The 22,941-nt window shown below is 61.0% G+C and overlaps 1 protein-coding gene and 1 long non-coding RNA gene across 6 annotated transcripts in view; one reads left to right on the top strand and one right to left on the bottom strand.

The window, feature by feature from the left end:
* LOC112934063 (uncharacterized) overlaps positions 1 to 1,278 on the bottom strand; it is a 62,562-nt gene extending 61,284 nt beyond the window's left edge. Inside the window, exon 1 of the long non-coding RNA XR_003237804.2 lies at positions 1,192 to 1,278. This is a non-coding gene — a long non-coding RNA (uncharacterized lncRNA). The remainder of the gene's footprint in view (positions 1 to 1,191) is intronic.
* The window catches only part of PRR5 (proline rich 5), a 51,151-nt gene continuing 28,356 nt past the window's right edge, over positions 147 to 22,941 (top strand). For 2 of the 5 annotated variants that reach the window (XM_072742149.1, XM_072742150.1), the window contains exon 1: positions 147 to 517. Coding sequence is in view for 1 of the 5 variants with exons in the window: in XM_072742151.1 (XP_072598252.1) it covers positions 17,656 to 17,720 (65 nt within the window). In the remaining 4 variants the exon portion in view is untranslated. Of the gene's footprint in view, positions 518 to 589; positions 1,279 to 6,067; positions 6,210 to 14,451; positions 17,721 to 22,941 lie in introns of those variants that run through there. The other 3 variants (XM_072742152.1, XM_072742153.1, XM_072742151.1) reach the window with 3 other exon arrangements.

Here is a 22,941-nt window from a genome sequence, read left to right as displayed (position 1 = left end):
CCAACAAGTTCAGGGGGATGCCCGCGGAGCGGGGGGCGGGGGGCACACTTGGGGAGGCACAGCGCTGGGCCATTCCGACGCTGGAAGCATCTGTCTGCTCGGTCCCTGCCCCCTCTGCCAGCGCCAGACCCGAGGCTCCCCGCCCCCCGCCCGGCCGCAGGGACTGCGTCCCGGGGTCTGATTCCTCCTCGCCGCTCGCAGCGCCCCGCACTGGCCGAGGCCCGAGGAGGGGGCGCTCGGGGGGCAGGAAGGGAGCGCGCAGGGGCGGGGTGCGGGGTGGCCAGGGGACGCCCCATCCCCGCGGGCACCGCCTCCAGCCTGCGCAGTGCACCGGGTGGGGGATCCGCCGAGGGCGCCCGTGCCCCCGGGTCGCCTCCCGGAGCGGGTGTCGCCTCGGCCGCGCACCCGGGGGCGGGGCGGGGCGGGGCGGGGCCTCCGAGGCCCCCTCCCCCGGCCCGGGCTCCGGCTCTGCGCGGCGGCGGCGGCGGCGGCGGCGGCGGCGGCGGCGGGGACCGAGGTGAGCGGCGGCGCCGGGCCCCGAGGCCCCGCGGGCGGAGGGGCGGGCGGGGCGGGGCGGGGCGGGGGGCGCGTGTGCGGGGCGCGCGCGCGTGTGTGTGTGTGCACGCGTGACGGGGCGCGGGGACCCGCGATGGGGTCGGGGTGGCGCGGCCCCGCTCCCCGGCCCCCGCCCTCCCAGCTCCTCCCCCCGCGTCTCCCCTTCTCGCCCCCCGCCCCGCCCCCTTCCCGTCTCTTCTCTGACTTTCCCTCGGTCTCGGTCTGGCGGGCGGGTCTGCGGGGGGTGCAGGGCTGTCCAGCGCCTCGCTCCCTGCCCCTCCTTCCCCACGCTGCCCCCTCCCCGTGGCGGCCCTCCCTCCCCCCACGCTGCCCCCCTTCGTGGAGCGAACAAAGATGGTAGAGGGCCGGGGGCACCTCCTTCCCCAGCCGTCCCCCTGTCCCCCTGTCCCCCTGTCCCCCTGTCCGGCTTCAGCGCGGCCCCACCCCTCTGGCCCCTGGCCTGGGCCTCCTCCCCCCTCCCCGTGGGGAGCTGGCCCCACAGAGCCCCGCGTGGGTGGGGGTGGGTGGGGGGCAGCAGGCGCATCTGAGGGCAGAGGCCCCAGGGCTGGAGCACACAGAGGTCTGTGCCCTCAGAACCGGGGAGCCCTGGGCACGGCCCGGAGAGGTGGCACTGACCTGCCTGGGTCCGGGTCCCGGGCCTCTGGCAAAATCAGACCGTTCACTGGCCTGACGCTTTCGAAGATTGTGTCCAGTGGAGCCAAGGTAGGGAAGACCTGCTGGGCTGGGGAGGGTCCCTGGCCTGGGGATCGCTGGGTGTGGTCTTGGCCCTGGCCCTGGCCCGCCAGGCCACTTCCTGTGGGCGGCCTCCATTTCCCCATCCAAGCGGTGGGGCAGCACTGAGATCCGCCGACCGCTGCCGGGAGCACTGCATGGACTGGCCATCGCTGTCCAGGTGATTAGTGATGCTTTTGGCCAAAGCCCGGCTGTGCCGGAGTTCCGTGGGATTCCAAACGCTATTCCCTGGACCGCATCTGGAGGGGGAGGGGGGCCTCCCTGGGGCCTCTCAAGACCTCCTGCCCCAGGCCCCGCTGGGAGCACCCTTCTGGAGGGGTGTGAGCTAGGGGCTCTGGGGGTGGGGCCCAGGGCCACCAGATTGTCCTCTTCAATGACAGTGCTTCATAACATGCCAATTCCTGGGCTCTTGTCCCGACCTCGGAGGGGGGCGCCAGGAATCTGTACCGTGCAACGCACCCCCCACCTCCACCCGGTGCACATACAAGGGTGAACGCTGCTGAGTGGTGGCATTGGAAGAGGGCACAAGCTCACTGGCTCCCTCTGGCTGGTTGGCAATGGGGTGGACCCAAGAGCACCCCAACCCGGGGGCGTGGTCTTGCTGTGTCCCTGAGCAAGCTCCTCCCCCTATCTGAGCCCCAGTCCTCCTCAATCAGCAGGTTATGGCCTCCCTGGGGGTCTTTCCTGCCAAGCCGTTTGTTTAAAATGGGGGGGGGGAGCCTGGGGTGCTCTGGAGTCAGGCAGCATCACAGGGCCACTGCCGGCTGTCCCTGGGGTCCTAGGCAAGCTACCTTGCTTCTCAGAGCCTCCATTTTTCCATCTGGTAACCGTAGTACTCCCCACTCCTTACGGGTCTGGGCTGACCCGAAGAGGCACCACGCATGACACGTGGCAAGCCCGCCGCAAACGTGGCGTAGGCCGTGAGAACGGTTGGCACTCTCTGGGTTTCGGCCACCTTAACTATCCGGTGATGGGGACATCCGCATGGACTTAATTTCTCATCACCAGGGAAAGCAGCCTGTGCAGAAACATTGGTTAGCGGATGGATTTTTGTTGTTGTTGTTTTGTTTCTAATGGATGGATTGCAAGGCCTGGGGACGGTCAAGCGGGATCGCCTGGGCAGTCGGGCAGCGTTTCATGGGATCCGGCTGGGCCGCTGGTGCCAGCTCTTTCTGGAGGCAGGCCTTGGAAGATGACACCCAGGTGTCCCAGGAGGCTCTGGGCAGAGCCAGGAGGGGCTGGGCCGAGGAGAGGAAGCAGAAAGCCCGGGGCCCTGTCCAGGTGCCCCGAGTCCTGGGCGTTCATGGACATGAACAAAATCATCTGCTGGGACGTCTGTGAGGATAGCGGGCTCCCAAGATGCCCATAGAGGGACAGGAAGCCATTCACTCCTGCCTTCATCCCCTCACTCAGTCCCCCCTGCCTCCTCCAGGCCCAGCAGATGACAGGAGGTCCCACGAGGTAGAGAGAGCCGCACAGAACGGGAGGGGCCCCAGGTGCAATCTGAATGGGGAGCTGTAGGGTCAGATTGCGGGGTCATTGTTCCTCAGGGTCACAGGGCAGGGTCAGGAAGTCCTGCCTTGGGCTCACCCAGCAGCCCGGGGTGGCCTGGGGTAGCCCTGGGGTACCTGCTGAAGAAGACAGGACCCAGCCGTGCCCCACGTCTGCGTCAGGAGATGCACGTTAGAGTCTTGGACTGCTATGAAGACGTGGCTTTAATGGAACAAAAAGGCAACTTCCTGGTGACACTATAACCCTCTTTTTGCCTTTTAACCACATCCCTCTTATACGTCTCAAAACTGAGTCTCAGTGGGGGGAGCACCAGTGGGATGAGGCCTCTGAGATCGGTGTGTGAGCACAGCTCTGGTGACTCAGAAATCCCTAAGTCTCAGATGGCTGAGAGCCAGTCGGGGCCAGAGAGGGGCCATCAATGCCGGGGACCCCAGAGTCGGGCCCACCTGCTGTACAGGTGGCAGCACCCTTTAAGAGCCGTGCGGCCAAGCGGAAGCCGCCTACCTCTCTGAGCTTCAGTTCTGCCGCCTGCCTTGGGTCAGTTTGGACTTAAGTGTTGAGATGATTAAAAGCACGGGTTGTGGTGCCCCGGCCGCCTGGGTTCGAATCCTGACCCCACCCCCCCAGCAAGTCACTAGACCTCTGTCGGCCTTGGCTTCTCCATCTGTGACGTGGTGACAACTGCAAGCACTCAGCACCGAGGGGTGTGGCGAGGATCTCGTGGCTCCGTGTCAGGCCCCGAGAGGGACATTCCCCTTGCGCGGGTGGAAGAGCGGCAGCCCAGCCACCTGGGCGTACTGTGGCTCTGTCCACCGTGCTCCGGCACGGGTCCCAGTGTTACTGTCGGGATTGGTACCAGTGTCAGCGCTGAGGGCCACCTCCGGGGTGGCCGGAGGACTGGGTTCCTGGCCCAGAGGAGCCTTCAGCTGACACCCGTGCCCCTGGGTACCCTCGAGGGAGCACAGCGAGGCCCGAGGCGGAGTTTACCGTGGGATTGCCACGGGCTGTCTACACCAGGGGCGGGCGGTGGTGCCGGGATTGTCAAGGAAATCCGTGTGGCTCGTTTGAGCACACAGTGGTGCTGTCCTTAGTTCTGATTCCAGGGCTTCGGCCCAGGAAGAAGGGGGGCTGCCGTTTCCTGAGCCCCTCCATGTGCAGGCCCCACCCGCGGACTTCTCCAGCAGTGATCATGGCCATGCCCCATGAACAGAGAGGCAAACTGAGGCTCACAGAGGCCAAGCGGTTGCCTGGAGACCCGGGCAGCGGACCCAGGAGTGGGGCTGGGGCTCACACCTAGGGTCTCTGGCGAGAGGGGTGCGCGTCCCCTTCCCACCGCGCCCACGCTACCTGCCTGAGGATGACAGGATGTCGCCAGAGCACCGTGAGGATGGCAGGAGCTCCCACAGGGAGGAAGCAGACGTCTTCCTCGTTTTCTTATGGTCCTGCTTCTTGTGCCATCGGCCAAACTGGTGAAAAACCTTGTGTGTGTTGCCAGAGCAGTTTCTCCAGGAAAACCAGTCCCCCCGGGGCCCACGGGGGAACCCAGGAAGAAAGGCTCGGGGCAGGGAGGACCCAGGCGGGGAGGGCGGCCCCCATGCGGCACCAGGAGACCCGCCCTCTGGTTCTGGCTCTGCCGCGGACCCTTCAAGTCTGAGCGGTGGTTACTGCCCGGGCCTCAGTTTTCGAATCTGTGAAATGGGAATTTCGATTTCTACCCCACTTGGTACCCATGAAGGGGGAGGGAGGTGGTAAAGCTACAAAATCCGTAAGAGTCAACACACACCCCACCCCAGAGATGCACCTGAAGACAGCTCAGAGGTTTACATATTTGCCCTTGTTTAACAGATGTACAGATGAGGAAGGCAAGGCCCAGAGAGGTCAGTCTCTTGTCCAAGGTCACACAGCAGGTCAGTCCTTAGGATCTGCTTAAAATGGACTGAGAGCCAGCCATTGAGGCCACGTGTTGATGATAATAAACATGATGCTTGATTATGTCCTGTGACAGGGAGCTCACTACCTTATGTGTCCCTGGGACCGTTGGTCTCGGACTTGAGTAGGTGGTTGTGGTCCCTGGCACAGTAGGCTCTGGGTGGAGAGGGAAGGCTGGGGAAGACCCTGAGCGTGGCCTTGGCCACAGTGGGGAGAGCCCAGCCGTGAAGAGGTGGGGAGCTGTGGTTTCCAGTCTGTTCTGAAGGGTGGTGAGAACCCCAGCGCACGGGGCTGCTGGGAGGTGTGAACAGGGGATGTGATGTCAAGCCTTTGGCAGCGGCAAGGGCTTGAGACGCGGTAGCTGCGATTCCTGTCATGTTGTTGCTGCTGCTATGCTTGGTGTTCGTGTCAGTGTCATGGGGGTCTGGTGGCCCCGGTAAAATCGGGGGCCCTGCCAGCAGCAGCCAGGCCCTGTGTTGTCCCTGTGTGCCAGCCTGAGACATGCTCGATATTTGTTGGTTGGATTCCTGATGTTCAGCTCCCTCTGAAGAGAATGTCTCCACGTGGGCGAGGTACGGGGAGACCCTTCATTTATAGGGTCTTGTCCCGTCCCCCACAAGTGGGCACCATCAGCTCCACATTAGGAATAGTCTTAGATAGGGTGATGGGCCTGCCCAAGGTCACATAGTAAGAAGGGGAAAGCTGGGGATACTTCCTGGAGGAGGTGGCATGGCACTGGGCCAGCAGGATGGGACATCTGCCTGGGCCAAAAGGCAGAGGCTGGCGCCCTAGGTGTGGTGAAGGGGAACATGGGAGCTGTCCACAGGGCAGGGCTGAGCCTGGCACCCGGCACCTGGCACCCGGCACCTGGCACCCGGCACCTGGCACCCGGCACCCGGCACAGGGTGGGGCAGAGTGTGGTTGAGGCTCAGGGAGCATGAGCTGAGCTGACCTGAAGTCTCGGCGGAACAGTAATGCGCTAGCGGTCTGGGCTCCTGACCCCACCCTGCACCCCACCCAGCCACTTCCTTCTGTCCGGGCAGGAAGGGGTGCTCTGCGGGCTCGGAGGCTGCAGGCACCTTCCTGGGGACTGCTCTGTGAGCGGTGATAAAATATTTATCAAAAACAGTGGCAGCTGGGCTTCCCTGCACAGGGTACAGCCAGGGGCAGCTCCCATCCCTCAACCTGTCGGCCTCCCTGAGTCCTGCTGAGTCACTGGGGGGTGGGGGGAGCCACCTGCCCGCGCCCTCCTGGGCCCCTCTGCCCTTTGGCCCTGTGGGTCCCTCCTAATGTGTAAGCCATTCTGCTGCCCGTGGGGCCAGTGCAGTCGTGCTGAGGCTCCAGAGCTTACCCAGCGGCCAAGGTCACCACACAGGAGGCCAGCAGGCTGTGACCCCCCTGCACTCACCCCCGCAGGTCCCACCTCCTCAGTCCTCACGCAGCCGCAGCCGGCAAGGCAGGTAGGTCCTCCGTCCTCTTGCACCTCTGCTTAGGGGTGGGGACGCCAAGGCTCCGAGCAAGCAGGGGAGGGGGCGACAGGTCAGGCCCCCCCGCCCCCCCAGCCACTCGTGGCCCAGTGGAGATTTGGCCTCTGACTCCTGTCCCTGTGATGCCAAACTTGATTCCAGCCTGGCATCGGGGGCCCGGGTGTCTGTCCGTCCTGATGCGACACAGAGCTCTGACTTTGGGTTTGTGCTTTTGATTTTTAGAGTAACAGCAACAACAAAAAACAGTAGCAGATGGCTTCTTCCTACTGCCGCGGGGGGCGGGGGGGAGGAGCAGGGGGTGCAGATTCTTTTGTTCACTCATTCATAAAATATATGCTCGTGCCCTGGCCACCAGCCGGCGTTCTAGGCTCCATGGACCGGCGGGGGACACCAATGCCACAGTGGGGGGAGCCCACGGAGCCGTCGGGGCCTGGGTGCAGCGCCCGGGCCCACGTACCGCACACATACGTGGCGGGTGAGCTCTGCTGGGCTGCCCCGCCGCTCCGAGCCAGGGTCTCCAGCTTGTGACTCGGGGGGTAAACTGTGCGCTGTCGAGTGACGATCGCACCCGTGTCCTTGTTTTCCTGTCACATCTGCACACCAGCCCGCCGGGCATCCATCGGCCTTTGGACCAGGTCTGGTTTCCAGAGAGGCCCCGGTGGGCTTTGTGGTCAGCGCCCCCAGGGAAGACCCAGCGCTGGTGCCCCGGGGCCCTTGCACAGCTGCTGGCCTAGGGCGGGAGTCACATCAGGTGACTGAGTGACTTCAGCTTAGGGTGCTGAAGGCGAGCTCCTGTTCCCGGGGAGCCCCGCTGGCCACCAGCAGCGGGAGGAGGGAGCCAGGTCACATGCTAGCGACTTATGGGACACCTGTGGGTGGCTGGGGTCGTCTCCACCCCTCCAGCCCACCACCCGGTGCTGGATTAGGAACACTGTCGCCCTTCGCTGCCTGCCCATGCACACAGGTCACCCATATGCCCGTTTGCCCCCCGCCTTGCCGTCCTCTCGGCCTCCCTATGTGTTCCTCTGCCTAGAACTCTCCCTCTTCCTCCAGGAAGCCTCCTTGGCTGCCCTGTATCCACCCAGGCAAGATGGGGCAGGGCTCCTGGAATCTTTGCTCATATATTTGACACAGCACTTAGTGCCCCATGAGCATCTGTTCAGTCTCCCCCCTCAAGGCTCAAGGTGGGGCCCTGCCTGACTCATCCCTGGGTCCCAGGGCTCCACCTCGGGCTGGCACAGAGCAGGACCCCAGGGGTGTCCGAGGAGGGATCAGGTGACTGAGTGACCTCCAGGACTCTGGTGTGGTTTTATAAACATAGGGTGAGAGACAGGAGTAAAGCTGTAAGGCGTGCTCCGTGTGGAAGCTCGCTGCCTTTCTGGAAAAGTCTCCGCAGGCCGGGCCTCCATTTTACTGACCTGCAAAGATCATGGACGTTCAGGTGGACAGGAAGGACTTCTGGGGCCAGGAGAGACACAGGGGGGTGGGGCCACGTTGCAGAGCCCCAGGGGTCAGCAGGGCTGGCCTGAGTTCCTCCCCTTGGAGCTGGGTGACCCCCCGTGACTCACCCCCCCCCCGCCCCTGTCAGGCCCCGTGTCCACCCGGCAAATCTGGCATTTACGTGTTGGAGGGAAGGCGGCAGGTGGCAGGGCGTGTTCACGGGTGCTCATTCGGTAACTTCGCATCGAGAGACTTGTGCTAAACTCTGGGAGGCAATTGCCACGAAGTCACAGGTCCCGCCGGCTGGCTCTAGCTCCACCAGATGGGCCTGACCTAGTCTGATGAGGGAGGCTGACGGGACACAGGCCCGTGGCGTGATGGAGCTGTCACAAACAGAAGCCCAGGGGAGGCCCCGGCCCAGCCGTCGGCCTTGCATCGCTGGCACCTTGCTGGCAGGTAGGTTTGCGAGGAAAGCAGGTGTGCTGGGCCAGCGAGCACTGCGGGGCTGGAGCCCCAGAGGAGGGTGAGGTAGGGGTGGTAAGACCCTGGAGGAGAGGGCTGGACTCGATCCTGAGTGACGTTGGGTGGAGGGGGGAGCATGCCCCCGAGAGCATCACAAGAGCTGCATCCCCCGAGCCTTGAGCACTCCACCTGCCAGCCTGACTCTGGGGGAGGCACTAAGGAGCCCATGAGATCCTTGCCCCGACCTTGAGAGGCTGGCACTGCTGGGTCCCCATCTCACAGAATGGAGAAACTGAGGCCAGGTCACAGTTAGTGACAGGGCTGTGCTTTCAATCGAGATTTGTCCCCAGAGCCCAACTTAGAATAGCCGGTCTTTCCTGCAGCCCTGGCTCTGGGCTTCCTGAGCCTCCAGGGCTTCTGCTGGGTCATCTGCAGAGAGGGGATTAGCCAGCAGCATCATACACGGAGGTGGAGCCATCATAAAGCTCACCACCTCGGGTCCTCGCTGGGACCTGCTCTGTAGTCTGTGGTCAGAGCATCACCCAGGGTGGCTGGTTAGGGGACAAGCCGCCCTGGGGAACAGGGGAACCCCCAGACGTGGGAGACAAGCGAGATTTCACAAGATCAACCAGAAAGAGCCCTGAGCAGTCATGGGTACCTGCCAGCGAGGTCTGCCCACCGAGTCACAGAGGGGGTGGGGCCAGTGCAGGTGAGCCTTGCTCTGCTTTACCTGAAGGTGTAGAGAACCAGCCAATGAAGGGAAAGTCCTCCTCCATGCTGACAGGCAAGGTTGGGGGCCGTCTTCTGGGTCTGTTGGCCCCAAGGCCAAGCACCCAACAAGTGGCTAAAGGCCCTGGTGTTTGGAGGGGGGATGCTGAGAATGTCCCTAAGGCAGGTGAGCTTCCTCCCTGCGCGTGTGCTAACAGGTGCTATAGGCAGTGGGAGGGTCAAGAGGGGAGGAGGGATGAAGAGGGCCTGTTCAGGCCCCAGCCAGGGCCCTGTCCCCCCGTGTTCAGCTGGTCAGCTGGGGGTGGGCCAGGCCCCCTGCGTGTGGCCTCGGATGCTGGGCTCTAGACCCTGAGACATGCTCACCCCAGTCCTCTGTCCCCTGTTGGTAGAATGGGGACTCCTCCCTCTCCCCCACCCAACATTGTGTCTTCCTCCCAGAGCAGTGGTGATGGCCAAGTAGACACCAAGGCCGGCACAGGGTAAAAGATTTGGCCGAGGTCAGATTCAAATCCAGCACGTTGCTCAGGGCCTGGCACATGCTAGGTTCTCAAGAAATACTCACTGAATGAAGAGGAGGGAAGTACAAACGGCCTCTGGCACTGCCCTCGCGGCCCTGGGACCCCACTGGGGAATGTGGGGGAGGCAGGCCCCGTCCAGCACTAAGTAGGACTTCAGACCACAGGAGCCAGCCGAGGAAAGAGTCAGGAGCATGTCTGTGGTAGTGAGGGATCCCACTCTCAAGTCTTCCAGGCAGCCTGGGTAGTGCCTCCAAATGCAGGTGTATACGCCCCAGGGTGGGGCTCCTGGGGAAGACGTTGCTGGGTGAGGTCACCCCGGGCAGGGTTTTGCAGGATCTCTGGTGAAGTCTCACAGACCCCTTCTTCCTGCCACCTGCCCCTTCTGTGGAGAAATCTCTAAGGGTTGAGACAGGGCCCGAGGAGCCGTGTAGCTTACAGGTGCCACAAGGCAGAGATACGTCACCTGGGTCCCCACCCTATCTGCCACCCACACTGGGAACTGCAGAGAAAGAACCAAAGCCTCTGTTATGCAAAACCAGAAACCACTAAGAAGACCCAAAGTAGGAGCCCCTGGGGGACCAGGCCAGGGGTCTGGGCAAGCCCGTCGTCCTCCTATGCCCAGAACCTCCTGGAGAAGGGCTCCGGGACAGCAGGGGGCAGGAGGGGTGTCCACCATCAGGTCCTGGCCCTGGCTCTGTCACTGGGGTGCCTGGTTGACCCCCAGGGATCCCTCTCTCTCTCTGATTGTGGCTGGCAGGTCATCGGGCTGTACCCTAGGACCCAGGACCCCCCACCCCGCCCAGGAGCATGCCCCTTCAGCCGCTGCAAGTCAGCATGAATGGAAGGGGTGCCAGTAATGGGGATCTGGGCTCAGCAGTGAAAGTGGGGAGCACAGGCCTCCTGCCATTGCCGAGGAGCCTGCTTTCCTGGCTCAAAGGACTCAGCAGATGAGCACCAGGGTCGGGGTCACTGCATCGTGCTCTTGGGGCCCCAGAGAGGCTGGATCTGAGGGCAACCCAGGGATAAGGGGTTCCCAAGCTGATGCGGGTCCAGGAGGGCTGGAGGCCCGGGGTGGGGGGCAGGCTTGGGGCAGGCCCTGGGACTCCAGCTAAGCAAGCTGCATGTGCCCCCCACCCCGGTGCTCACAGAGCCTGGCCTCATCTCGGCGTCCCAGTGGGAGGCACTCCCAGAGGCCCCCATCCTCACTTCACATCAGTGGCCCCTTCCACCATCGCCACGACCCCATGAGGTCCAGTCATCATCCCCACGTGACATGTGCAAGTTCTCAGGCTGGTGATGGTGGAAGCAGGCAGGAGACTCAAGCCGGCAGAGCTTGGGGAGGGGAGCAGACCCAGGCCCTGGACTCGAGGGGTCCAAACCCCAGGCGGTGGCCTTCCTGTAACCTCCATGCACCCCGAGGCACCCTGAGATGCCCCTCGCCCTCACCTGGCTTCACTCCGAGCCCCGCTCTCGGGGCTCTGGGGACACAGGGGCCAATCCTGGAGGGAGACCCTGTCTGTGAGCTCCACCTGCGGCCCCACGCCGGCCAGGTCTGGGCACGGCAGGGGCAGTGGGAGGCCTGAGGGGCACCTCCTGGCCCCCTCTGTGGCCTTGCGTTTTCCGCTCCAGAGCCTGTCGGGGTGGGCTGCTGGGAGGTTACCTAGGGCAGGTGAGCACCGGCCCAGCCCCTGCTGATGGCACGGCTCACCCAGCCCTGCTGGGCGAGGTCATCCTTCCAGGCCTGTTGAACATGTCACAGCTGCTGAGGGCTCTTCAGGGCCCCCCGAGGGCATCGCTGTCCTTCTCACCCCCTGCCCCCTCCGCCTCTGCCCTCCCATGACTCGCCAGGGGAGGGGCAATGTGGTAGCCTCCACGCACAGCCTCTGGCATCCAGTAGGTGCTCGCGATGACTGACGACTTCATGGTCTCAGCCTCCGGGCCAGAGCTGGGTTCAGATCTCGGCCTTCCCCTCCCTGCTGCGGGCCGGGGGGTGGCCAGTGCCCTCTGAACTGCAGCCCGCTCCCTGGAAAACAGGGTGGGAACTCTGATTGGTAGGGTGACCCCCAGGAGGGAGGTGGGGATGCCCAGCGCCCAGGAGGACCTCTGCCTGAGGCCTCGGGCTCCCCATCCAGAGCATGGATAGCTGGACCCCGTGAGCTCCAGGAGCCCTTCGGGCAGGGCTTTCTGTGGGAAACAGCAGAGCGAGGAGGGCCTGGGGAGGCTGTGTCGGAACGGGGCCGTCAGCATCCTTCCCCGGGAAGCCCGATTCCTGTCTCTTCCTGCTGCTACGGTGTTGAAATAGCCTTTTTTGGTAAGAAAGGAGGGCCAGGTGTTTTTTGTTTAAATGCCCTTCTTAGACAGTGTGTCGGTTCCCAGACCTGGCCACGTTCTCGGAGGAGGGGGCAGTAGGAGCCGTGGACACAGGTGTGTGAGGAGGGGAGCGTGAAGGAGGGCAGGAGGGCTCAGGGACCCCAGGGGACGTGGAGGGAGGTCCCTCCCCCTCTCCTCTGACACCTCTGGGAAGGGAGTCAGAGTGTGGCTGCTGCCCTGCCAGGTGAGCCACCCGGGAAGTGCCCCGACCCCCTGTGTCCCCACAGGAACATGAGTTGCTTCCCGCTGCTTGGCCAGCCTGTCTCTACAGTAGGGCTGGTGATACTTGCACCAGAGGGAATTACGATGGTGTGGTTGCACGCGTACCTCCTCAGGCCTGTGCTTGGCCGCTGGAGAGATGCTCGCAAAGTAACACCCGTTATCAAGATGCACCCGGATTGGAAAAAAAATAAATCATGCCAGGAGGTCCAGTGTATCTGTGAGATATGGACTAGTTTTTGGCTCTGAGCTTCCCAGCAACAAGAGCAAAGAGGACAAGAGGATCACTCACTAGATTTGAACACCCTTCAAAAAAAAAAAAAAAATGAACACCCTTCAGATGAAAGCGCAGGTTTTCCTGGTAATGAGGCCCAGGGGATGATCCCCTCAGGAGCTGTCATGAAGAGGTCCCCGGGTGATGTCCTGAGCAGCACCCTCCGTGTGCCCGTGGTCTGGCTTGATCCAAGGCCCTGGTGTCTGGAACCAGGTTCCCCGGCTCTGCCAACTGCTGGGGAGAGGCGGGGGGCATCCTTAGGAGGTCTGCTAGGGGGACCCAGTGAGGTCCCATAACTGTGAGATGACTGAAGCTCCCTGTGTCGTCTTCAGAATCCATGAGGATTTCTCCCTAATTTGTTATAGAGCCGTGTGCATTTAAGCACAAAAACAATGTTTCCCCTCCTCCAAATCTTTGGGTACCATGGGCACTCCATCCTGGTGGTCCGTGCTCATCCCTCAGCTTGACCTTAAGGTGGAGTCCCCACCCTTTTGGAGAAGCCCGTGAAAGCCAAGCCCCTCACTCCAGCAAAAGGCACACTCCCATTCAGGATTTAGGCAGACATTTTCAGGGAAAAACCCAGGGTCTTGGGACCCCAGCTCAGCGGGCTCTGATATAGGGTGAGATTGGGGGAATGGCATGTCTCCAACCCCATGCTCCATGAATATCACTTCCCCCCGCTGGGCTTGGGTTAAGCGGGAGCAGCAGCAAGCTCAGATTGATCTTGAAGCGCATCTACTCTGCAGAGAGCCAGATATTTTCGTTTTGGAGCTCAACACCTTTCCCGGATGCACCCAGGCACTCGAGTCAGTTAGGATTCTTTTTTTTTTTTTTTTAAATTTTATTTATTTATTCATGAGAGACACACAGAGAGAGAGAGAGGCAGAGACACTGGCAGAAGGAGAAGCAGGCTCCCCGTGGGGAGCCCAACGTTGGAATCGATTCAGGGACCCCGAGATCACTTCGGGGCAGACCTCAACTGCTGAGCCATCCAGGCGTCCCTCAGTTGGGACTTCTATGTGAACATCGAGGAAGGATGATGGGGAGGGAAGTCAACACTGGGACTGCATGATGTTCCCTTGCCCCGGGTTCTGTCCCCTCGAGCACCTAGCCCGGTGCCCAGTAGGCTGGGACCACTGAACCCATCCCATGCCCAGGATGCTGGCTTTTCCCAGTAGGCAGCTGACTCTGTTATGCAAATTCACTTTACAGTCTCTTCCCATTAGTTTCTTGGCTCAAGTTCTTGGGAGCTGTGTCCTGATATTTGTAGTGTGTGCTGTCCTTCCCTCCTGGTAGCCTGTTTCCCTGTGTGCTGTGTCATTGGGATGGTGAGTTTATTTCCAGCCAGGGGTGATCCGTGGACACCTGGCCCGGCTTGGGCACCTTTAGGATGGCTCTGGAGGGCAGCCCCAGGCTATCCCCTGCCTGGCCACACCGTGTCCTCTGGGAGGCCAGATGCCAGACCGCAGGTTCCAGGAGACTTGCACGCTTTTTCCTCCCTGGAGCTCAGGTACACACACACAAGCTTTCCCAGTCATCTCTCTTTGCCAGGGTGCAGATCTTTCTCTCTGCTCCCCATTTCTTAGGGGCACGGCCCCTCGAGAGCCCTGGCTTTGTATGAGGGGCTCCGTTGTCTCTCCCACCGGCCCGTTTGCTTCAGGTCTCCCCTCCTGATTGCTGGTTTTCCCCTCTGTCTCAACACCCCCTCTCTGCCCCACAGGGCTGTTCACCTTCCTGTCACATCCAGGCTTTTAAGTCCTAGCCTTTTCCCATGACTTAACCATTATGCTGATACAGCACAGTGAGTGGAGCATAAGCCTGAAGAATTCAGGCCTGGGAGCGAGACCGCCTGGGCTTGGATTCCAGCACTATGAGCACTGGATGTGCTCAGTTTCCTCATCTGTGAAATGGGCACAGCAATGCTTGAGGTTGCTGGAAGCGCTAGGGGGCTCGATGCACTAAGGCGCTGAGAATGTCCCTCCGAGTTGAATTATGGCATCTCTCAAGCACTATTCAGGAAAATCAACATTAAATGTGATCTAAGTGTAGCAATAAGACCATCTGAATGATAGTATTAGTATTATTCTGGCCTCTAGTGATTTTCCTCACTTTCTTACAAGCTCATATAAAAGTTATGCATGTAGTCTTTTTATCCAGCATTTCTAGGAGATGCATAGGGAGAGAGCTTTCAGGTTGTGTCATTCTTTTTTTTTTTTTTTTAATTTATTTATTTATGAGAGATACAGAGAGAGAGAGAGAGGCAGAGACACAGGCAGAGGGGGAAGCAGGCTCCATGCAGGGAGCCTGACGTGGGACTCGATCCCAGGACTCCAGGATCAGGCCCTGGGCCCAAGGTGGTGTAAGAATCGTCCAGCCTCTTGACCTTTCAGTGGTTCGATGCAAAAGAATCCTAATGCTCCCAGGATGACTGCTTCTCAGGGAGCACTCTCCAGAGTCTGTCAGTTACCTGTCTCCAGGACTCCTACTAAATTGCAGGCCATCTCTGGAAGCCAGTGGAATCCAGCTCAGCCACCTGCCAGCTCTGTGACTCAGCTTCCCATGAGTGCATAGCCTCTGTCCCCTATCTGAGACCCTCAGGGCCAGATGTGACGTGGGAATTCCTACTGGGTTTTTGAATGATGATTCAACCTGTTGATACCCCGCAGGAGGCATGAGGGCAGCGTCCTGGGGGCCATTAGATCTACACAGAGTGGGGTAGACCAGGACTCTAAATAGCCTGACATTAGGGCAGATCCAGATTTTGTGGCCTGAAAAAAGAGTTTTCAGAGCCTGTGCATTTCCTAGCTGCAGACAGGGTTCTGCAATGGGGGAGAGAAATTAGACTCTGCTCCGCCTCCAGCAAGCAGAACTTACAGCCAAGGAGCAGGGCCAGGGTCAGTGAGTGGGGTAAGGGGCACTCTTGTGACCGACTCAAGGCAATTCTTGCTGAAGGCAGGCCAGACTGATAAGATATGGAGGGTGTGGGGAGGGGCTAAACTGACCCAGCAGGATTCCTGCTCAAACTGGATCCTGCAAGGACGGATGGGAAGCCCAAGGTTGGGCCCAGTCCAGCCGAGGGCTCTAAGGAGCCTGAACCAACTCTGGTCGAGAAGAAAAGTCTCTGTCTGCATCTACGTGGCATTTACCTCGCACCTCTGCACACCGCAGCCAGGGCCGCAGCAAACATCCAGTCTGATGGAGGAGGCAGGCCCAGTCGCGAGATCCTAACCCAAGGCAGAGGGAAGACAGCGCGTACCGATGAGCACCCACTGTGCACCTGGCCCATTTTACATCTGTGGACACGTTTTCAGCCTTGGGAATCACCCAGGGAGGAAGGTATTATCGTGGTTCTCGTTTTACAGATGGGGAAACTGAGGCACAGTTAAACAATAGTAGTCAGCTCGAGGTGGACCTCTGTTCATCAGTAAAGCCCAGGCAGCCTGTGCCCCGAGTCGAGACCACCCTGCTGCCTTAGTGTTCTTATCACTGTCACCGGAGAAGAAATTCGTTGGAGGAAAGGGAGGAAGAGCATCCCCCGTGGAGGGCAGCACCCGGAGAAAAGCCCGGAGGTGCGAGGCAGGCAGGAAGTCTGGAGCACCAGCAGTCACTCTGCCTTCCGGTTGGATGCAGGTGGCAGAGAGCGGCCCAGAGGGCTCAGCGTGGGGATGAAGCAGTAACTGAAGGAATGGAAGCCGGTGCCCAGATTGTGGAGGGCCTTGGACACCAAGCTTGGAAATCCTACAGGCGGAGGGCTCCGTCTGAAGCCTCTGGGCTGGCGGGGCCCCGTCACATCCGGGGAGCGAGTCAGTGTGCTGGCAGCAAGGTGGAGTCCTGAGCCTGCCAGGGTTCGAGGGCCTGGAGCAGTGGGCGAAGTGTGGGCGCAGGCCTGGGACCTGTACTTGCTGGGAGGGTAGCAGGGGACCTGCCCAGACTGCAGGTGTGGAAGGCCCCGGCCTCCAGGCAGATAAATTCAGTCCACAGTCCACCCTGCAGGAAGCCAGGGACTAGAATGGGCACCCCGGTGTCCACCCTGGCCCTGCCCCCTCACCGGCCTGTGACCCTGTGGGTGACATCAGGACATAGGACCTCAGTGTCACCTGGAGCGGAGGATGGGGCTGCCCAGTGGGCAGGGTTATGGTGGGGGTATGTGGGCTAGGCACTCAGTAAGGGGTACCTCCCCCACCGTGGGGAGATGGAACCCCCCAACCCTTCCAGTGAATCTCAGCAGTACTTTCTCCTTCATTGAATCCGTACCCTTGTGGACTTTGAGCCACATTCCTACAGGAACGGAGGAATGGCGCATGGAACGCCATCCTGGGTGGACACCCCCTCCCCTGGGAGCAAAGCCCTGGACTTGGCATAGTCCAGACAACCCCATGCCACCTCCTTACTGGGCTCTTGGGGCTTTATTTATGGAATCGAGAATTCAGGCCAAGTTTGGATGCTGCTTGTTTTCTACACACCCTGCTGGATCGGAATGCCCGCCTGGGCCTTGTAATTCCCGGGGCCCCGGGACCTGCCTGGAGGGGTAACGAAGGCTCACGGAGGAACAGTGAGGGACAGAGCACGTCCTACAGCCCCTCCGCCCTGCACCGAGCCTTCCCATTCGCTCGGGCGCCCCCTCCTAGGTCTTTGTGTTATCCGTGTGAGTTCTGATATCTCGAGTGCTGGTTCTTTCCAAGGATTCTTCTAAGAAAAGGCTGCCGGCCAAGGAGGTGCTTGAGGGAGAAATAAAGCTGGAAGTCAAGCCCAGTCCCATCCAGCTCTGTCCCGTGTGGCCTCCGTCTACCTGTCTGCACAGCGGGGATGGTAACAGGGCCCACCTCGCAGCGTTGCTGCAAATGCTCAGCTCAGGAACCGGACCCAGAGCAGGGCACGCAGTTAGGGTGCAGGGGCCGGAGCGCTGTGCTTTGGCACAGAGATGCTCACCACCCGTGTCCTAGGGTTTGTGCGTTCCCATCAGAGAGAGCAGGGGAAGGGGAGGGAAGGGTCTGCAGCTGGCCGGCATGAGGGCCCGACCTGTCCACGTTTGGACGTAGGGTTCCCGGATGCTGAGGCCAAACCAGGCGCCGTGGGGGGAGAGGGGAAGGTGATATGGTCATGTCTTAGGTCTCCCTTAACAAATGACCACAAGCTGGAGGGTTTGCGACGGAAATTTATTCTCTCCCCACTCTGGAGGCCAGAGGTCTGAAATCAAGGTGTCAGCGGGGCTGAGAATCCCTCCTTGTCTCTTCCGGCTTCGGGTGGCTGCCAGCAATCCTCGGCGCTTGTTGGCGCGGGGCCACCTCACGCCCGTCTGCCTCTGTCTTCGCACGACTGGCCTCCCCCCGTGTCTCTGTCTCCATGTCTTCGCAGGGTCTTCTTATAAGGACATCAGTCATTGCATTTAGGGCCCTGGTCCTCCAGCATGACCACATCCCAACCCGGTCGCATCTGCAAAGACCCTGTGTCCAAACAAGGTCACGAGCACAGGTACCAGGAGTTAGGACTTCAGCGTGCCTCTTTTGGAGGGGGGGACACAACTCTACCCACAACCGGGGAGCAATCTGGATGCCCCCAGGACCCAGTCTGGCAGGAAGGTTGCCATGTCTGTATCCAAATCAAGGTTGAAGGGCTGGATGGGGTGGTTCTCCCAAAGGAGGCTGGGAGGAGTGGGCCCCTGGGTGGCGGTGGTCCAGCTCTCCCCACCCTGCACACTGCCCACCTTGCCTCTAGACGTGACATTGGCTATGTCCACCGCAGGCCAGCTCTGGTCAGGCAGACCCACGCTGCCTCCTTAGTGAAGGTCATTGAGTGCACGACGTGGAGGCCGGGCAGCCTGGGTTTGAATCCCGGCCTGGCCTTATGACCGTGGACCAGTCATTTAACCTTCGTGGAGGGGGATCCCCAGCTGGCTTCCCTATAGACTGGGATGATGGCGGCAGCTGCTCCATATGGGATTGCTATGGAAAGTCTGGTGGCTGCGTCCCGTACCCGGCCCATCTTGAGTGCTTCTCGGGCCTCGTCGGCAGTCACTGTTCTCATGGTACCCCATGCTCATGCCGGCGGGTCCCCGGTTCCGTCTCCCCATTCTACATTCAACGGAGGAGGCAAGGTTCCAGGAGGTTAAGGGGCTGGCAGGGGAGGTGGCCCAGCAGGGAACAGCCCCCGTTGGGGGGGCACCGCAGAAGCCTGCAACCTCTGCTGTGCCACATTCCCCCTCTGCTTTACCCTTGCAGTGCCACGGCCACCTATTTATAGACCAGAATCGGGGTTATACAACGCCAGCCCAGGGGGCCCTGGGGAGCTGGCTGGTCAAGGCCTCATTTACAAATGGGAGAGTGAGGTTTGGAGACAGAGTCGTGTGAAGGCCGTCGTCATGGGGGTATCCTGTTGGAGACGAGGGACCTCCGCGGACCCAAACCTCCTCACCCACCCCTGGAACTGGATCCAGAGCAAGGGGAGGGCGAGTGTTCTGAGAACAGAGGTCAGAGACCATCCGCTTGAGGAAGAGCTCTGCATGGGGTCCTGGTGGCCGTGGGATGGGGCTGGTGGGGGCTCAGCTGGTAGAGAGAAGACTGGAGGGGCACATGAAGATGTTAGGGGGTGTTGGACAGGACTGGAGCCCGCCCCATGATGCCAGAGACCCTGTCTTTTTTGTCTCCTGTCCTGCTGTATCCGCAACACCTAGAACAGTGCCTGGCATGTTGTAGGTGGTCAGTAAATATGCCCTCGGGAGGCGGACTTTGCCTCACCAGCAGTACACGGTCCCAGCCCCAGTATTCCGGAGCTGACGACCCTTGAGAAAGCAACTTAACCCCACTCAGCCTCAGTTTCCCCATCTGTGAAATGAGAGTAATAATAGTTGAGCCTGGCTCTAAGGCCACCAGAGGGGACATTTCCTTCCTCTGGAGCAGTTTGAGAGCAGGCCCCACGCGCCCCAGGCTTGACAAGCAGGAGTCTCTGTTAGGTCCCCCCGTTCACGGAAGGTGGCAGGTGTCATTTCCGATGCCCATCCAACCTGCGATGATGAGCCGCTGTCCAGCCTTGGGACGGTCCCTGAGGACCGCGCGTTGCAAAGCCTTCAGAGGTGGCCAACCTAATCACGGGCGCTGCTAGGGTCACCCAGCACCTCGGCCCTGACGCAGGAATCTTTCCACCACGCGGCCGTAGCAGGCAGCAGTTACAGGGCTTGGCACAAACCCCATGCTCACGTGGCTTGCCTTGTCCCACCTCACCCCTCGCGGGGCAGGCACGTCACCCCTGCCCCCGCCAGTCCACACCAGAGAAGGGAGGAGTGCTGTGCCCGGCACATTGCTAAGCACCCCCAACCCCGGGGTCCCCAAGACCCCACAGTGCAGAAGGGCCTTTCCTCGCAGCTTCGGGGAGCACCAGGCTCAGCCACCAGGGGGCACAAGTGTCTGGAAGCGGGCAAGACGCAGGCCGGCTGAGGACAGCGCCGGTGACAGTGACAGAGCTGGCGGCCATCCACCCCCTTACCCCCAAGCTGGCCCGGCTCCAGCTTCCGCTCTGCCACTTGCTGTGACTTTGTGCACGGGCCTCGCCCCCTCCCCAGCCCAGATGAGCCTGGAGGACCCAGTACAGCCATGGTGGCCGCCCCTGTGCCCTGCTTCTCTGCCGCTCCCGTGGCCCCCTTTGAACCCGGCCCCTTCGGGTGGGCTGACTCCCGGCTTCTGGGGGGGGGGGCATGCAGGAGCAGGCTGGCGTCCTGCAGCTCCGGGGCTCTCCCTGGTGGACTGGAAGCCTGGAGGCCTGCGCTGCAGAGCTGCACGGACTTCCTGCTTCCATCGCGGGCATCAGGCCGCCCATCCGTGGAGTGAGGGGCTGAGCCAGTCTCAGGGGTGTGCAGACCCCAGGCCCCACGAGAGTCCCCTCAGATGCTTATTAGTAATCCCCAGGCCCTGCCCCCAAACCTGACTGAGGCCCCCAGCAGGACTGGGAGGGGGCATTTTGAAGGAACCCCAGGGCGCTTTCGGAAGCAAAGTCTCAGCGCCCTGAGCCCATCTACAGGTGCCAGGCCCCTCCTGCAGGTCATCACTGGTCCCAGTGCTTTCTTTACCTGCAAAGACAAAAACCTCTGGGCCAGCCCCTCGGCCAGCAGTACCGCAGGCATCAAAGACACCCGGATCTCCATCTGTGGCCACATCTCTGGGGAGCACATGGCCTCTACAGGGCCTTCTGGTTCTCATTTCCCCTGTCCAGACTCTCCCGTGGAGGCTTGGGGTAGGGGGGTGGTGGGAGGCAGGGCTCCGAACCCTCAATCCCACCCACATTACAGATGGACAAACTGAGGCCTGGGAATCACCAGACTTGGTGGCAGGGCTGGTGGACCCCAGTTCTGGTTACTCAATCGAGGGCTCTCTCTCCTATCGGAAGGACAAGCCCTGGGGTCCCTCTTGGTGACCAGGGCCCTGTCCTGACCCCCAACACCCCACTGGTGGGTGGGAGGATGGACTGCAGCTTCTATCCTGGGGGAGGAAGGGCATGGTTGGGGCCATCCGGCCTGGCATGGATCCAGAGCAAGGTTACTTTGGCAGTTTGGGGGATGGGGATCCCAGCCTCCCAATCCCTTTGACAGGGGCATTTCCATCCCGAGTCTTGGCACATTCGGGCCCTGTCCTGGGCCAAGCCTTACAAGCAGTTGCTCGATTCCCAACCTCTTATCAGGCCTCAAAGTCCCCCTACGTGAGTGGAGGCGGGCCTGGTGGGCGCCCAGAGCCCCTCTGCCTGCCTGTGGGGGCAGCAGCTCCACGAGAGCCGTCACGTGGGGTTTAGGCCCGGGAGGCCTGGTCATCTGATGCTTCCCAGGAAGCCAGAAATCAGGGTTTCCATGTCAATCTCTCCATTGTCAAATCTTGGCTGCACACAGTTTTTGTTTTCTCCCCTGACACTGCAGGCCGTGCAGAACACATTTAGGGGTTGTCCCCTGCTCTGGGTGGGGGGTCACGACAGCCTTGCCTCCACTTGGCCTCTGCCTCAGATTCCAGCCCTGGGGGTTGGCTGAGCCACACCCCTGTGCCCCTCGCTGCCTGTCACCTGCCCTCACACAGGACAGCAGCACCTCACCGAGCCCCCACCACACCCCGGCTCTGGGCTCTGGGGTGTAGGCAGATTTTACAGAGGTCGCAGCCGGGGCCGGGGTGCTTACAGCTTTAACACACGCTGTAGATGGCCTTGAAATCCCTCTGCCATCCCTCCCTCCCGAGTTTCTTGCTGGCCACTTCTCCCAGAACCCTGCTCTCCCTCTCCACTCCCAGAACCCCCTTTCCAGCAGGACCCCCTCCCCTCTTCCTCTTCTCCCTTCCTCCTGCCTCCCCTTCTGGGCTGACTTACCCACATGCCACCCATTTTTCCTTTAATTTCTCATCCACGGGGTCTGCCCCCCTCCCCCTCCCACCCTGAGCGGCTGCTTCTGCCCCAGAGCCGAGCGCCCCCACCTGAGTGTGCCAAACAAACAAAGCCAGCCCTCTCCCCCGGAAGGTGGGGGGCAACCTGCTAACCCCTTGGGAAACCACCATGCATCCCATCCCACCCAAAGTCCAACCCCATGGCCCTGCTCTGCTACACTCGCACCGCTGATAGTGACCATGGCTCTGTCTCTGTCGGTCCAGTCTGGCACTTTCCACAAAGCATCTGTGCTGCATGCCTACCGTGCACTGGGCTTGGAAATGTAGTACGGAAGCCGTCTTACAGTCCCTGCACTCCTGGCTCATGGCAAGAGGATGGAAAGTCACCACATGACCAGAGGGCAACCCCGGAGCCTAACCTGGGGTGAAGGCTGCCGGAGAAGGAGGAGATGGCTGGCACTGGGAGGTGTCTGGTTCCCAGGCCGGGGAGGTGGCGGTGGAGGCAGAGGGCCCACACACCTCCGTAGGCGTTCCTAAAAGGGTGAGAAGCCACCAGGGGCGAGGAAGGGGCCAGCTCAGTCCTTCCTGGCCTGTCTGCTTACGCCAGGTCCTGCAGGTCTCAGCCTTGGGGATGATGGACTCTGCAGGTTCACGGTCCTTGATCTCCACTCCATTGATTTTGAGGTCAGGTCAGGGAGTCTAACGGACATGACTCTGCCTCCCTAGGATGAGGGTAACGTCTGGCACAGAGCAGGTGCTCAGGAAGTGCTGATTGACTTTAACCGGGCAATGTCTTTAATAGCAGGGTGTGGCTAACCCTGTGAGGTTCTCGTCATACACTTTCTAAGGGGCTTGCCCTGACCTTGGCAAACCAGCCCACCTGGCACATTGGGCATGAAGAGCCCCACTTTGGGGGCTGAGCCAGGTCCCACTAGTGCCTCCTTCAGGCTGATTACTGTCTCTACACTGCGTCGGACTGAATTAACTAGCCCCCACCCATGGCGTGGAAGGAACCCCTTTCTTGGGTAGCAGGTGCTTTGGTTCTGCCATGGAGAGGAAGTGGGAGATGCACGCACCCTGGCAAAAGGGATCCAGTGGCCTCTGGGTTTCAGTTCCCTGTTCTGTACAACGTGGGGGGAGCCTCTGAGCATCCATCACCTGCTGCGATTCTAGGATCAGCACATTTCTCCCCACTGATTTACCAGGGAAGTATCTATGGGAGGACATGGGGTTGGGGGTTGTGGTGCCACCAGAACTTGCTCGGCACAGGCATGGCCCCAGGAAATGCCCAGGAAGTAGGGTGAGGGCAACAGTGCTGTGGTGCCCTGTCTGAATTGGGGAGGGAT

The sequence above is a fragment of the Vulpes vulpes genome, chromosome 16, assembly GCF_048418805.1.
Source record: "Vulpes vulpes isolate BD-2025 chromosome 16, VulVul3, whole genome shotgun sequence".
NCBI lineage: Eukaryota > Metazoa > Chordata > Mammalia > Carnivora > Canidae > Vulpes > Vulpes vulpes.
This window is presented reverse-complemented; position numbering and strand designations above follow the sequence as displayed.